Genomic DNA, 14,246 nt, shown 5'->3' on the forward strand with positions numbered 1-14,246 from the left:
GCAGCAGTTTGATTTGAACTTTGACCAAAGGAGTGGGATGTTTTTTTTGATTTATCTGTTGTTTTTTGTACAAAAAATGACATTCCGCAATGGACATTTATTTTTTATACTGTTTACTACCCTACAGTAGATGGCGGAATGGGCATTAGATGTGTGTGAACTCCATTATGCCAGAGAAGAAGAAGAAGAAGTAACATTTATGCTTCGAGTGGTTGACACATGTCGTTTAACATGAATGATTGAAGGAGGAAAGACTATCGGTTTTGCTTTCGTTTGATTAAGTTTTTCTACCGACTCATGTACAATTTGGGTATGTGAGATATGCGGTGAGACCGTATGAACAAAAGTCATTTCAGTGTCATAGTTGTAAAATGTTTGGACATGTGGTAAGCGTTTGCAGAAGAAACAAATATTTTCTTGTTGAAGAGTCTGAGGAAGCACATTGCTGTAATTGTAATGGGAGTCATGCTTCCTAGTTCCAAGAGTGTCCTGTTAGGATAAAAGAGGTTGCAGTAGCTAGGATCTGGGCTATCCAACAGGTCTCCTATGTGGAGGCAGTGCAAATAGTGGAAAGAGCAAGTGGAGATGCACCACAGCCTGCAGTGGATGTCATTCATTAGAGGGATTTTAAAATACTAACAGTGAAGAAGGTAGACTTTGTTAAGTGATAAATTGCACTAGACAAACTAATACATTTAAAATAAAAAATAGAAATCATTGTGAAGTCGGCTAAGTATATTTTTAGATGCTTTTTGCCCTTCCACGCTAAACACAAAATCAAGATGTTTTCTGTCTTTCTGTGACTGATGATAACTTCAGAACGAATGTGACAGTAGATATGTTTCTATTAACTTGTCCAGTGATTTTTTTTTTGGTCGACATTTAGAATTTGGCATTGAAAACAAAAATGATATTTGCCTGCTAGCATGCGTTGCCATTTAACTATCTTGTGTCGATAAAAACAGCCGGACATTATAACGTCACACGTAAAAAATTGCGCAAAAACCTACAGTGTTGAATACATTTTTTTGTGGTTGAAGTGTTTCCATTAGCCATTTAGACAAATTGCGCATTAGTAAATTGGCGACATCCTGTATGCCCTCCCACGTATCTGATTAATGTCTCAAGTAGCCAGCGAAAGCCAGCACGGATAGAATGCAATAATTTACTAGTATTTGCCTTATTCTAATAATTCTCATGTGCCAACGTATCGCCATGGATCTAGCACAAATGGGCATGCACTACCGGCTGCCTAGGCTAGTCCGTGCCATGGTGATCGGAAATAATTGGATGGTGAAATATGCCAGCCAACAAGCAAGGCGAAGCAATTCAGGAATTCTTGAAAGTCAGGACAATCCTTGTCCTGCAATAAGAAATTTTTATAGTTGAACAAATTACATTTTGCAAGCAGTAAGCATTTAGAATTAAATGTAGAGCTTATAGTTACATCATTTTTTAATTTATTTGTAATTTTATTTAACCTTTATTTAACTAGGTAAGTCAGTTAGGAACAAATTCTTATTTAAAATGATGGCCTACCAAAAGGGAAAAGTCCTCCTGCGGGGACGGGGGCTGGGATTAAAAATAAAAATATAGGACAAAACACACATCACGACAAGAGAGACACACAACACTGCATAAAGACAGACCTAAGACAACAACATAGCATGGCAGCAACACATGACAACACAGCATGGTAGAAACACAATATGATAACAACATGGTAGCAGCACAACATGCAGCAGCACAACATGGTAGCAGCACAAAACTTGGACAAAATTGGGCACAGACAATAATGGGGCAAAAGGTAGAGACAACAATATATCACGCGAAGCAACCACAACTGTCAGTAAGAGTGTCCATGATTGAGTCTTTGAATGAAGAGATGGAGATAAAACTGTCCAGTTTGTTTGTTTTTTTGCAGTTCGTTCCTGTCGCTAGCTGCAGCGAACTGAAAAGAGGAGCGACCCAGGGATGTGTGTGCTTCGGGGAGCTTTAATGTGCCCCGCGTGCCTTCAAAAGTATTCTGCAATCATAATGTATTTAAAAAAACACTGTTTCATTCTCATGTGTCACAATAAAGACATTTACTCAAAAGGAAAATCCATCCAGTGGTGGCTGGTGGCACTTTACATTGGGAGGATGGGATTATGGTAATGGCTGGAACAGAATGGACTGTTATCAAACACCTGATTTTCCATTTGTTTGATAAAATTCCATTCACTCCATTACATCCATTATTATGAGCTGTCCTTCCCTCACCAGCCTAAAATCCACCCCTGTCGAACAGGTAAAAATGTAGATTTTATTTAAATGGTCCTATATCTGCTGTTTCCTTTACACGTCACACACATTATTTTTTGACATTGCGTTTGTCATATAAACCTGGGTCAATGGAAACCTGCCTACAGACGACAAATACAAAGCTGCCCATTGTTTTGCAAGTATATAAAGACACTTTAAATAACACAGAGATGACTATATTAACAGATAAATACGGTATAGGCTGCATAGGCCTATATATTTGAATGATATTGAAATAAGCATTTTATTTAGCTATTTGTACACTACTGTCTGTAATTTTTTACGCGATATACAGGCACTTCATTAAGTGTAACATGTGTAATGATGTGCCAAATCTTGATTTAGTGCATTATTATAGGGTAAGCATTAGAATAGGCCGCCTCAATATTTGTAGTCATAGGTGATAATATCTCTCTAGGAGCTGATCGGTTGTCAGTAGTGTGGAATAATTATAATGTTAAAGCGACAATCAGTGGTAGAAACAATAACAAAGCTGTCGCCCCACCGCTGACTCTTCAAAAAGCTAGGGTATGGGGCTGGAGAAATGTAACCTCACTATGGATGCAAGGACCGACCATCCATTGTATCAAAATTATACTTTCAACCATCTTTTGAGGCTATATAGTGTTTGTTTACATTTTTGTTTACAAATATTGTAGTAAACAAGCATATATTTTGGTTTTTGATGGGGGTACTACAGTTGAACTAAGTTCATGAGGCATCTATAAGTCAAATTCTTCAAGAATCAACATACAGTGGTTCTTCCTTTAAAGGTTTTGAGCTTATGCCGCGACCGTTTGTGGTAGATGATGGCAAATTGCGGTAAATTGCATCATTCTGTTAACAATGACTGACACAATAACGTGCCATAGAATTCTGTGGCTCCCCGCAAGCTGTGCTGCAGTACGCCGCAACTTTTAAACGAAGAACCACTGTATCATTAATTTATACGTCCAAAAATTGAGGTAGCAACTGCTGATTGATACTAAGGTAAGAGGGACAACGCTGATCCGAGAGCAGTGCTTCCTTTCTTCCTTTCTCGGTAATTTGAGTGCCACTGTTGACAACTTAGTGGATTTTCTTAAATGCCTTCTTAGAGAATACCTACGGGAGAATGCTACATTTCTATACATCCTTCAAGAAAGAAAACTTGTTATCGGATCGCGGTGCCATCTGCTGTCCATTAAATGGTAGGGAATGAAGTTCTCAACTGGTTTCTTTATGTATTATTAAATTAATAGGGGAAAAACTCACTTTAAACATGCATTGCTGGCTCAAAACCTAATATAGACGTCTATGAATGAGTGGTTACATTTCTCCACCCTCATCCCTTAGCTTTTTAGCTAAAACACTATTATTTCAATTAAGGCTTCTAGTTTTAAATCCCAAAACATGTCATTACAACTCTACTCATCACTGTTGGGAAAAGCCAATTTGCTTACCCTAAGCCAGGGTTTCCCAAACTCGGTCTTCGAGACCCCAAGGGTTGCAAATTAAGGTTTTTGCCCTAGCACGACACAGCTGATTCAAATGATCACCTAAACATCAAGCTTTGAATCAGCTGTGTCGTGTTAGGGCAAAAAACAAAATTTGCATGATTGCAAAGGCGAGGGACGCAAATGCCCCATGTGTGTGCGTGAATGTGCGTGCAGGCTTACACAAATGTTTCTATGTGTGTAGGTTGATGTTCGTGAAAGAGAACTCATACCAGACCACAAAACTTTACTTTGAAAGAAAAAAGTAGGAACACATGAAAATGTCAATGATTAATGTCAAGATATAAGGCCATGAGTTTGAAACCACATCCTCTCATGGGTACACATACTGTACACATCGCACAGCACGTTGGCCAGATAACTTGTTCCTAACGGAGACTTTTAGTTCCAACTTTACTACGAACAAAATAAACACCTAATGATTTTAGGGGGGGGGCGAAGCTGATAGCAAAATGTATCAATTATTGTTTGGTTATCTATCAGTTGTACCTAAGTTGACATTCATTATTTCTAAAATTATTATCAACAAATGAGCAATATGTTTATAATTATAAAAGAGATGGCTACCACAAGTTGTAAGTTACAAAACTACATCTGAGATTTAGTTCCATGTTTATATTCTTTACAGTATTCAATATACTCTTTAAAAACAGACCAAAATAAAAACATTAAAAGTGTAGATATATGTGACAGCTTGATTTTTGTGGGCATCAGCAGGTGCCAGTTTCACCTAACCAAGAAACGGAGACAGTAGGGGAGAGAGAGAGAGCGCGCGAGTGAGTGAGAGAGATAGCGGGAGAGAGAGAGAGAGGGATAAAGAAAGAGCAGAGAGATCCACAAACTCAAGAGCATAAACAGTAACACAGGATATTTTGATGTCACTATGGTTACAAAAGCCAGCCCGCCACTCAATCTTAGTTCTCTATTTGTCACTATGTGTCACTCTGCTCTAAAAGCCTGGGGCAACGTGGTCTTTGCTGAACTCTGAGAGGACAATTATAGTCTCATGCCAAGGAGGAACTATCCTGCTTAACTCTCACACTTTGGAAGAATACAGAAATACAGTTGATTTTGGTAAGTCCACGTTTGTGGTTTGGTTTAATGTTGATTTTGTATGCATTCTCATTTATTCAACTTGATATTGACTTTAACTTGACAGCTAGAATTGGGAAAGTATTGGAAAGCGAAATTCAAAATCAAACAATTGCTGCAAAACAAAAGTTGCAGTATTGAGAACTGTAAACTATGGCGAACAATATGTTCTTCTCATGTTCAATGTACAATCAATGAATCATTAGGTTCACATTATCAAACAACTTACACAGCTCATACCAAAATAACGCTGTTGAATGATTGAGACCTGGCTGTTGAACCAGGCCAATTTATAACTTAATAATATAGACTTCGAAATGTACAACACTATTCCAAAGTCAACAACAGCCAATCAGCAGGTGGCTAACTTATACTGAAGCTATATGATGACATGTTTCACAATATAGCTCAAATATCTAGAGGTTAAGATGTTGGTGCCCATAATGCTTAAATTACTCATTCTAACGCCTTACTCTAATGCTGTGGCCACCACACAATTATATGTAAAACAACAAATTATAGGAGCTCTACAGGGGCCACACTGTTTTTAACATGTTCTTACTCTAGACAAAAAGATGTAGCATTCGTACAAAGGAAAAAATGAAAAAGTCTATTTAAAAAAAGACAAAAGACTTTTGACCTTGTGTGAAAGTTGTAACTGCAGTTCACAATGAAATACCCAGAGCCCTTGGCTTTGTGTTAATAGGTCAGGAAACATATTTATTTTCCAGCCTGAGTCTGCTCTGTGAGATAGCAGTCTCATGTCTGGGCTGTGACCAGGGTCACGCATTTTGACTTTCCTAAAAACGGATATGGTCTGGCTGGGTGCCTAGTGATGTGGACTTCCTAGTGTATGAGTGACCTATAGGGATGTAGACTTCCTAGTGTGAAAGTGTCTTTCAACACCAATATTTTTCTGTGACGTGACCACCGCAGCTGTGTGCTGTGAAAACCCCTTGTATTGTTTGTAGACTTCCATCATGTTGACTCTGGCTGTACCCAAGTCAACTGCATGTGCTTTGTATAGATATTAATGGTAGATGGGTCAAATAAATATGCTAGCCTGCAATAGGAGTGAATGCATATGTCATATTTCTTCAAAGTAAGGTGTTACAAAACAATCATTGAAATGGGTCATTTAGCATGTTAAAAATATTGAACACGTGAAAATGGATGAATGCATTTAGTGAAACGAAACTGGTCAAAATGTCCCTCTACACTGGAGTCTTCCCACTGTGCATATGTTACCGCTAGGGGCAATAGAGTTGATATTTCCATGTGATTACTTGTTATATTTCACCTTTGACTTATCTGATTCCTATGCCATATGAGCAGACGCAATGACCTGATATATTTTGGGAAATAAGAATAGGTCAATTGGTTTTAAGTGTTAAGCAGAATATCAAAATACCATTTTAATCCAAATTATAGTTTGAAAATAAGGGAGAGCCGCACACTCTAGGAGCTCAGATGCAAAAATGTAATATCCAACGTTTCGACAATATCCAATGTTCCAAACACATTGAGAAAGAATAGTTTTACTTCCTTAGCTTGTTCAATAAAGTTACTATAAAGTGTTAGCGATATGACTTATGTAGAAAGCAGCATCTCCTTCAGACCTTTGAGGTCAGTATCCAAACACATTGAGAAAAAATAGTTTTACTTCCTTACTGAAACCAGAATTTCCCATTATAGATACCCATCTGATCCGTTCATGCAAAATCATACTTAGAGTAACAAGTTCCATAGCTGTGACTTCGAATCACGCTCTAAATAGGGGACGGGACACAGTAAGTGCCAAGCAGTAGGATGTAATTTCCACATTACTACAAGCCAAATCCTTCTCACTAGCTAGGTTTCCAACCAATTGGCGACACATTTTCAAGCAAATATAAAAAAATCTGTATTAAGAAAATATGCAAATGTTCCCAACAGTGGTGTTTCCACCAAACAGACTTGATACATTGCAAACAAAATGTATGTTTTCATGTACCGAATAAAACAAAACAGTTTTGTCACAAAAACTGTTGTAAAATAGCAAATGTGCCTAATCTGGTCTTGGCATGTGCGCTCTAGACAATAGCTTGAAGATACAGTGCGGGTAAACTGTGTGGTTAGGCTAGTCTACATGATGAGAATATTATGGATAATATTATGGAATATTTTTATTTGTCAAACGGCAGTCAAGCATCGATCATCATTTCACCAGAATAAGACCCTCTATTTACTGTGCACCAATGGAGGCTGCTGAGGGGGGAGGACGGCTCATAATAATGCCTGGAACGGCACAAATGGAATGGCATCAAACACATGAAAACCATGTGTTTGATGTTGATACCTTTCCACCAATTCCGCTCCAGCCATTACCATTTGCCTGTCCTCCCCAATTAAGGTGCCACCAAACTCCTGTGCTATGCACTTTCACCACCCTGTGAAGTTCATCATAACTTATTTCATATGTAGCCTAATTAACTGTGTGTTCCTCCGTAGTCGGAGGAACACACACCATATCATCGTGTGACTCCAAGTTCGAAATGATGATTATTATATCAATAATTGCATTCTTTCTCACATAATTAATTTTACTGACACAAAAAGATCCCACCATGTCAAACGAACAAATTATCTGTTTGCATTTATAAAATTGTACTGAAATAAACTTCCTGTTTTCATCACAGCTTTCGTGACTTTTACTCATATGAAAACTGGGGATGGAAACATGCTTATAGACATGAATTTATACAGGATGTAATTATGTGTACCTATACATCTATATCCATCAGAGGAGGATGGTGGGAGAAGCTATAGGAAGATGGGCTCATTGTAATGGCTGGAATGAAATAAATTGAACAGTATCAAACACATCAATCATATGGAAACCACATGTTTAACTATGTTCCATTAATTTCGTTCCAGCCATTACAATGAGCCTGTCCTTCTATAGCTCCTCCCACCATCCACCTCTGATATTCATTCAGTCAATAGTCATGTGTAAATCTAAATGCAAACAATGTTTCTTCTTTTTACGGCTATAGCTAGCTTCACAATAGCCACTAGCCCAATGATGGAGGTGATGAGGACCTCCAGCCATGCAAACCCCACCCCTACCCCCACCCTCAATGACTCAAACACCTGCACGACTCTGTATGACCACCTGGAGTACGCTCGAGTCCTCATGCCCCTCTTCTACAGCATCGTCTTCTCCGTGGGGTTGCTGGGCAATGCCCTGGCACTGCATGTCATCCGGCCCAACCTAAAGAAGATGAACTCCACCACGCTTTACTCTGCCAACCTGGTCATCTCCGACATCCTGTTCACACTGTCACTACCGTTACGGATAATCTACTACGCCCTGGGCTTCCACTGGCCCCTGGGGGAGACCCTGTGCAAGATCACAGGGCTGATCTTCTACATCAACACGTATGCCGGGGTCAACTTCATGACCTGCCTCAGTGTGGACCGATTCATTGCTGTGGTCTTGCCGCTCCGGTTCGCACGCTTCCGGAAGGTCTCCAATGTCCGGTTCATCTGCGTTGGGGTGTGGTTGCTGGTCTTAATGCAAACTTTGCCCCTCCTCTCCATGCCCATGACTAATGTGGAGTCTGATGGCTTCATCACTTGTATGGAGTATCCCAACTTCGATCAGGTGCCCAACATCGCCTACATGCTGATCGGCGCCGTGTTCCTAGGCTATGGAGTCCCCGTGGTGACAATCCTATTGTGCTACTCCATACTGTGCTGTAAACTCCGCCTCTCGGCCAAGACCAATCACCTGACGGACAAGTCGGGGCGCAGCCGCAAAGCTGTTGGGGTGATCTGCTGTGTCTCCCTGGTGTTCGTGGTGTGTTTCAGCCCCTACCACATCAACCTCCTCCAATACATGATCCGAAAGCTGATCTATGAAACGGACTGTGCTGAACTCACAGCCTTCCAGATCTCCTTACACTTCACTGTTTGTCTGATGAACCTTAACTCCTGCCTGGACCCATTCATCTACTTCTTTGCCTGTAAGGGTTACAAGAGGAAGGTGCTGAAGATCCTGAAGAGGCAGGTGAGCGTGTCCTTCTCCAGCGCAGTACGGACATCACCCGAGGGGTCGTCCAGAGACGTCGTAGATGGTAAGAAGATCCACCTCAACAGCGCTAGGTACGAACAGTGTGTCCAACAGAATGGCCAAAGATGAGTGACGACCAACCAACAGACCGGTGAGTCAAAGACCAACCAACAGATCGGAGAGCCATCGACCAGCAAACAGACCAGCCAACAGACCGGTGAGACCACGACCAGCCAACAAACCTTTGAGCCAACAACCAGCCGACAGACTGGTTAGTCAATGACCAGCAAACAGACTGGTGTGCAAACAACCAACAAACAATTTGAATAACATACTATATGTTATGAATTAGAAAAACATATGATATGTTATGAAATCTAGCTAGGAGTTTAATGTTAGTTAGGTGGCTAACGGGGTTAAGGTTAGGGTTAAGTTTAGGAGTTAGGTTAAAGGGTTAAGGTTAGGGGAAGGGTTAGCTATCATGCTAAGTAGTTGCAAAGTAGCTAAAAAGTAGTAAGTAGTTGAAAAGCTGCTAATTAGCTAAAATGCTTATCCGTTGTCCATAATGAGATTTGAACTCGCAACCTTTGGATTGTTAGACATTCACGTCAGTAAATTGCAAGAGGATGTCTGAGGAGATAGACTGAACTATAACTGTATAACTGATTAACAGTTTAAAGAAGTATCTCACGCCCTCTGGAAATAGAGCCACATAGGACAGCCTAGGACAGGTAACAAACTGTTTCTGCCTCTTGCCAATACAGTAGTGCTGAGCGATTCACCGTAAAAAAAATCCCCCGTTATTAAACAACTAATTGACCGACATCCTTTCAATTACTTGAATTCCATATAGTTCTGCTTTTTTTGTGGCCTCAACATGCTGTTTCTCTAGAGAGAAGTTAAATCATTAATGAGAGAAACGTAGTCAATGGGCGCATTTGAGCGGATCACTTTTGTCAAGTTGATGACCATCGTTGCGCCTACGTGTCGACTGCATATACTTTACAAAACATATGCTCTTTACCAACTTCAGTCTGCAGCCGTCACCTGCATTGTGGGAGGATCTATTGTCATTGACCCTCACAAACGTGACCAAAGACATGATTGAAATAGGAACAAAATTTTATACGATTCATGTATACAGTTGAGTAATTCAATTGAATTTGATATTTGAGGCTGTTTCTCACTGATTGCAGTTTATAATTGTTGAAATAAACATGGCTCCAACCCCCAGAACACACACTCACAATGAAAAACTTTTATTAACAATGGCAGCACTGCCATGTTGATCTGAGCCTTGCTGTTGGAAAACCACATTAGTGTCAGACTTTGGTTGTCACAGATGCACCTCCTCCGACCACTCCTCAACTTTTGTCTACAGTCGGTTGCTTTCGCTTTACCCCTCAAACACACCTAATAACTATGTGGGACGCCAGGCAAATATTCAACCTAGTTCAGCACAGAACTGTGGTAATTAACTACAATTACCATAATCCTTTACGCCTGTTCTTCCCAGTCCCGGACAGAGACGGATACACATAGACCAGAAGGATAGAGACAATTCATGAGGTTGCTCTACCCAATTGATAGTTGTAGTAGTTGGTAATAAGCAGTCTTGAAAGTATGTATCTACTTTGAACAACTAATACAATTATTTTGTCAACCAGCTAGTTACTCACCTAGCTAAAAAGGATGACTTGTTCAATGGGATGCACAGAGATAACTTTAGATGGATGTCTGTCTGGCTGGCTGGCTGCTACTGCCTGAGCAGAGATGAGATGATGACTTTAAGGAATGAAAAATAATAAAGTCATCAAATAAAAACGAAGTAATATACACAACTGAAATATTTTATTAAAGTAAAGTTATGGTTAATAATGATGGCAGTAATGGGCTACCAAACTACCATCATGGTAGTTAACTATTTTATTAACTATTTTATTCTGTGTTGTTACAGCATTCAACCCACTGTCAGTGTCAGGAAAAGGTCAAGTGGATGGCATCAAAAATATTTTAATGTCATCTTTTATAAATGCATTTAATGTTTTAAAAAAAGTGATTGGTTAAAAAATTCTCAAAAACCACTTATCGCTCTTCACTACAATACAATGACACGTTTTTTTGCCTCTTGCAAATACAGTGACAACTTGATCTAAACCAGAAACACATGACCATATAAGGACAATATTAGACAGCATGGAAACTGGCATGAAAATATGTCCCAAAATGGACAGCTGAATATTACTTCATAGTTTCAGAGACTCTGACTAAAGAATAGAAAGCTTTGGAACATTACAATGCTGAGGAATGAAAAATAAGACAATGTTGATTATACTTTTTGTGTATAAACTTCCTGCATTATTCTTCAAATTACCTTTTGATTATTGATAAATGTAAAATATGTCAACACCATGTACTAAATGTAACCATGTCCCTCAATTAATTTTATCAGAGTCAATGACATCCAAATATTTTTACTAAATGGTTCACTTTTTTTAATTCCTTTGTTCACAATAAGGGTTCCCCTCTGTTTTTGATTAATGTGATGACTGTGTGTTGATATCAAACCATTTAATTTTGAATAAAAAAGAAATGGAAATAAATAATATCTTGTCTGCTTTTGTGGTGTTCAAGGTTGTGTGGTATTCCTCAGAAAGATACAATGAATGTCCATCCATATCAGTAACGTTGATCAGACTCCACTGTAGGCACAATGCTTGCAAAACACAACCGCAGTAACTTATCTGAGCCCCAAGAGGGCAGTGTTATATAGAAGGACAAAGATAATACAGTAGAACATTTACAGTTGAAGTTGGAAGTTTACATACACCTTAGCATAATACATTTAAACTCAGTGTTTCACAATTCCTGACACTTAATCCTGGTAAAAATTCCCTGTCTTAGGTCAATTAGGATCACCACTTTATTTCAAGAATGTGAAATGTCAGAATAATAGTAGAGAGAATGATTTATTTCAGCTTTAATTTCTTTCATCACATTCCCAGTGGGTCAGAAGTTTACATACACTCAATTAGTATTTGGTAGCATTGCCTTTAAATTGTTTAACTTGGGTCAAACGTTTCGGGTAGCCTTCCACAAGCTTCCCACAATAAGTTGGGTGAATTTTGGCCCATTCTTCCTGACAGAGATGGTGAACCTGAGTCAGGTTTGTAGGACTCCTTGCTCCTTCAGTTCTGCCCACACCTTTTCTATAGGATTGAGGTAAGGGCTTTATGATGGCCACTCCAATACCTTGACTTTGTTGCCCTTAAGCCATTTTGCCACAAATTTGGAAGTATGCTTCGGGTCATTGTCTTTTGGGAAGACCCATTTGCGACGAAGCTTTAACTTCCTGACTGATGTCTTGAGATGTTGCTTCAGTATATACACAGAACTTTCTCTCCTCGTGATGCCATCTATTGTGTGAAGTGCACCAGTCCCTCCTGCAGCAAAGCAACCCCACAACATGATGCTGCCACCCCTGTGCTTCACAGTTGTAAACCGTAGTCTGGCTTTTTTATGGGTTTTGGAGCAGTGGCTTCTTCCTTGCTGAGCGGCTTTTCAGGTTATGTCGATATAGGACTCGGTTTACTGTGGATATAGATACTTTTGTACCTGATTCCTCCAGCATCTTCACAAGGTCCTTTGCTGTTGTTGTGGGATTGATTTGCGCTTTTCGCACCAAAGTACGTTCATCTCTAGGAGACAGAATGCGTCTCCTTCCAGAGCAGTATGACGGCTGTGTGGTCCCATGGTGTTTATACTTTCGCACTATTGCTTGTACAGATGAACGTGGTACCTTCAGGCGTTTAGAATTTCTCCCAAAGATGAACAAGACTTGTGGAGGTCTACAATTTCTTATCTGAGGTCTTGGCTGATTTCTTTTGATTTTCCCATGATGTCAAGCAAAGATGTACTGAGTTTGAAGGTAGGCCTTGAAATACATCCACAGTTACACCTCCAATTGACTCAAATGATGTCAATTAGCCTATTAGAAGGTTCTAAAGCCATGACATCATTTTCTGGAATTTTCCAAGCTGTTTAAAGGCACAATCAACTTAGTGTATGTAAACTCCTGACCCACTGGAACTGTGATACATTGAATTCTAAGTGCAATAATATGTCTGTAAATAACTGTTGGAAAAATTACTTGTGTCATGCACAAAGTAGATGTCCTAACCGACTTGCCAAAACTATAGTTTGTTAACAAGAAATTGGTGGTTGAGTGGTTGAAAAACAGGTTTTAATGACTCCAACCTAAGTATATGTAAACGTCCGACTTCAACTGTACTTGTGAAGTAGATTGATTGCTTTATAACACGAATGTGTCCTTTATTCACTGGATGCTTGTTTGTAAAGTAGTTTGTAAAATAGCAGGGGCACATGCCTAAGAAAGTTGAGGGTATGTTTTATTAGTTTGGGACAACCAAACCTAACCCAGCCCACATAGGCCTACATATGCCTGTCCGCCAAAACATTTACACTAGGTAAATTAGCCTATATTGTTGTTTTCTCAGGGTGCTGTATGGAATGATATTAGTGCTGCCACAAATTGAATCTGGATTTAATAATTTTGAATTTGTATGACTGAATTGAATTCTCTAATACCCATAGCGCTGGACTCCATAGGAGTATGGTTATAGCAGGTGATTGAACAGTTTCTGATGAACATTTAAGAGTCTGACTCCAAGCTAAAGAAGCAGTGACGGAAACACAGACATGATGCCAACCACGTGATGGCTGCCACAGGAAGAGACACAGACTGTTGTCAACAACATATTTCTAAGAACACAGCACACCATCTGGTATAGACAGACTGAAGAAAAGAGTGATTTGCAACTTTATTTCTGAAGATTTACCTCAGAAGCAAAGCATCTCTAACAAATTAATGAATACTATTTAACTGACTAATTTATATAGTTTATATGACTGTATTCACTATTTCTAGGCATTCTAATCCACACTCAATGCATAAGGGGTATCATATTGGCCCTACTCTGGATTGAGACGACACCCTTGACATTATCAATATCATTATCTCACTCTAACCAGATTACAAGCTAACCGACTCATCATAACAAAATATGCAACACATTTAACCTTTAAGGCAGCAGCCACATGGTGCATCGTAGTCTTCTATTGATTAGAGGAAATATCACAGTGTGGGAAATTCTTATAGATGTTTATCTCCATTGTGTCTCAAATCCTCAGTGATGAACGTGGTGATCTGTGATGATAATGGAAAAGATTAGTCCGCATGGAGAGAAGAATGATTTTCTGCTTACATAAAAAAAGTTCGC

The 14,246-nt window shown here is 39.4% G+C and overlaps 1 protein-coding gene across 1 annotated transcript; it reads left to right on the forward strand.

Annotated features, from left to right (window-relative positions):
* Positions 1-4,593: 4,593 nt before the first annotated feature.
* Positions 4,594-11,549, forward strand: LOC106586050 (G-protein coupled receptor 183-like). Its single transcript, XM_014172870.2, has 2 exons — positions 4,594-4,874; positions 7,928-11,549. Exon 2 carries the CDS (start codon positions 7,954-7,956, stop codon positions 9,073-9,075), a length of 1,122 nt encoding a protein of 373 aa, XP_014028345.1. The 5' UTR covers positions 4,594-4,874; positions 7,928-7,953; the 3' UTR covers positions 9,076-11,549.
* The last annotated feature ends 2,697 nt before the right edge of the window (positions 11,550-14,246 follow it).

Source organism: Salmo salar, chromosome ssa25 (genome assembly GCF_905237065.1).
Source record: "Salmo salar chromosome ssa25, Ssal_v3.1, whole genome shotgun sequence".
Lineage (NCBI taxonomy): Eukaryota > Metazoa > Chordata > Actinopteri > Salmoniformes > Salmonidae > Salmo > Salmo salar.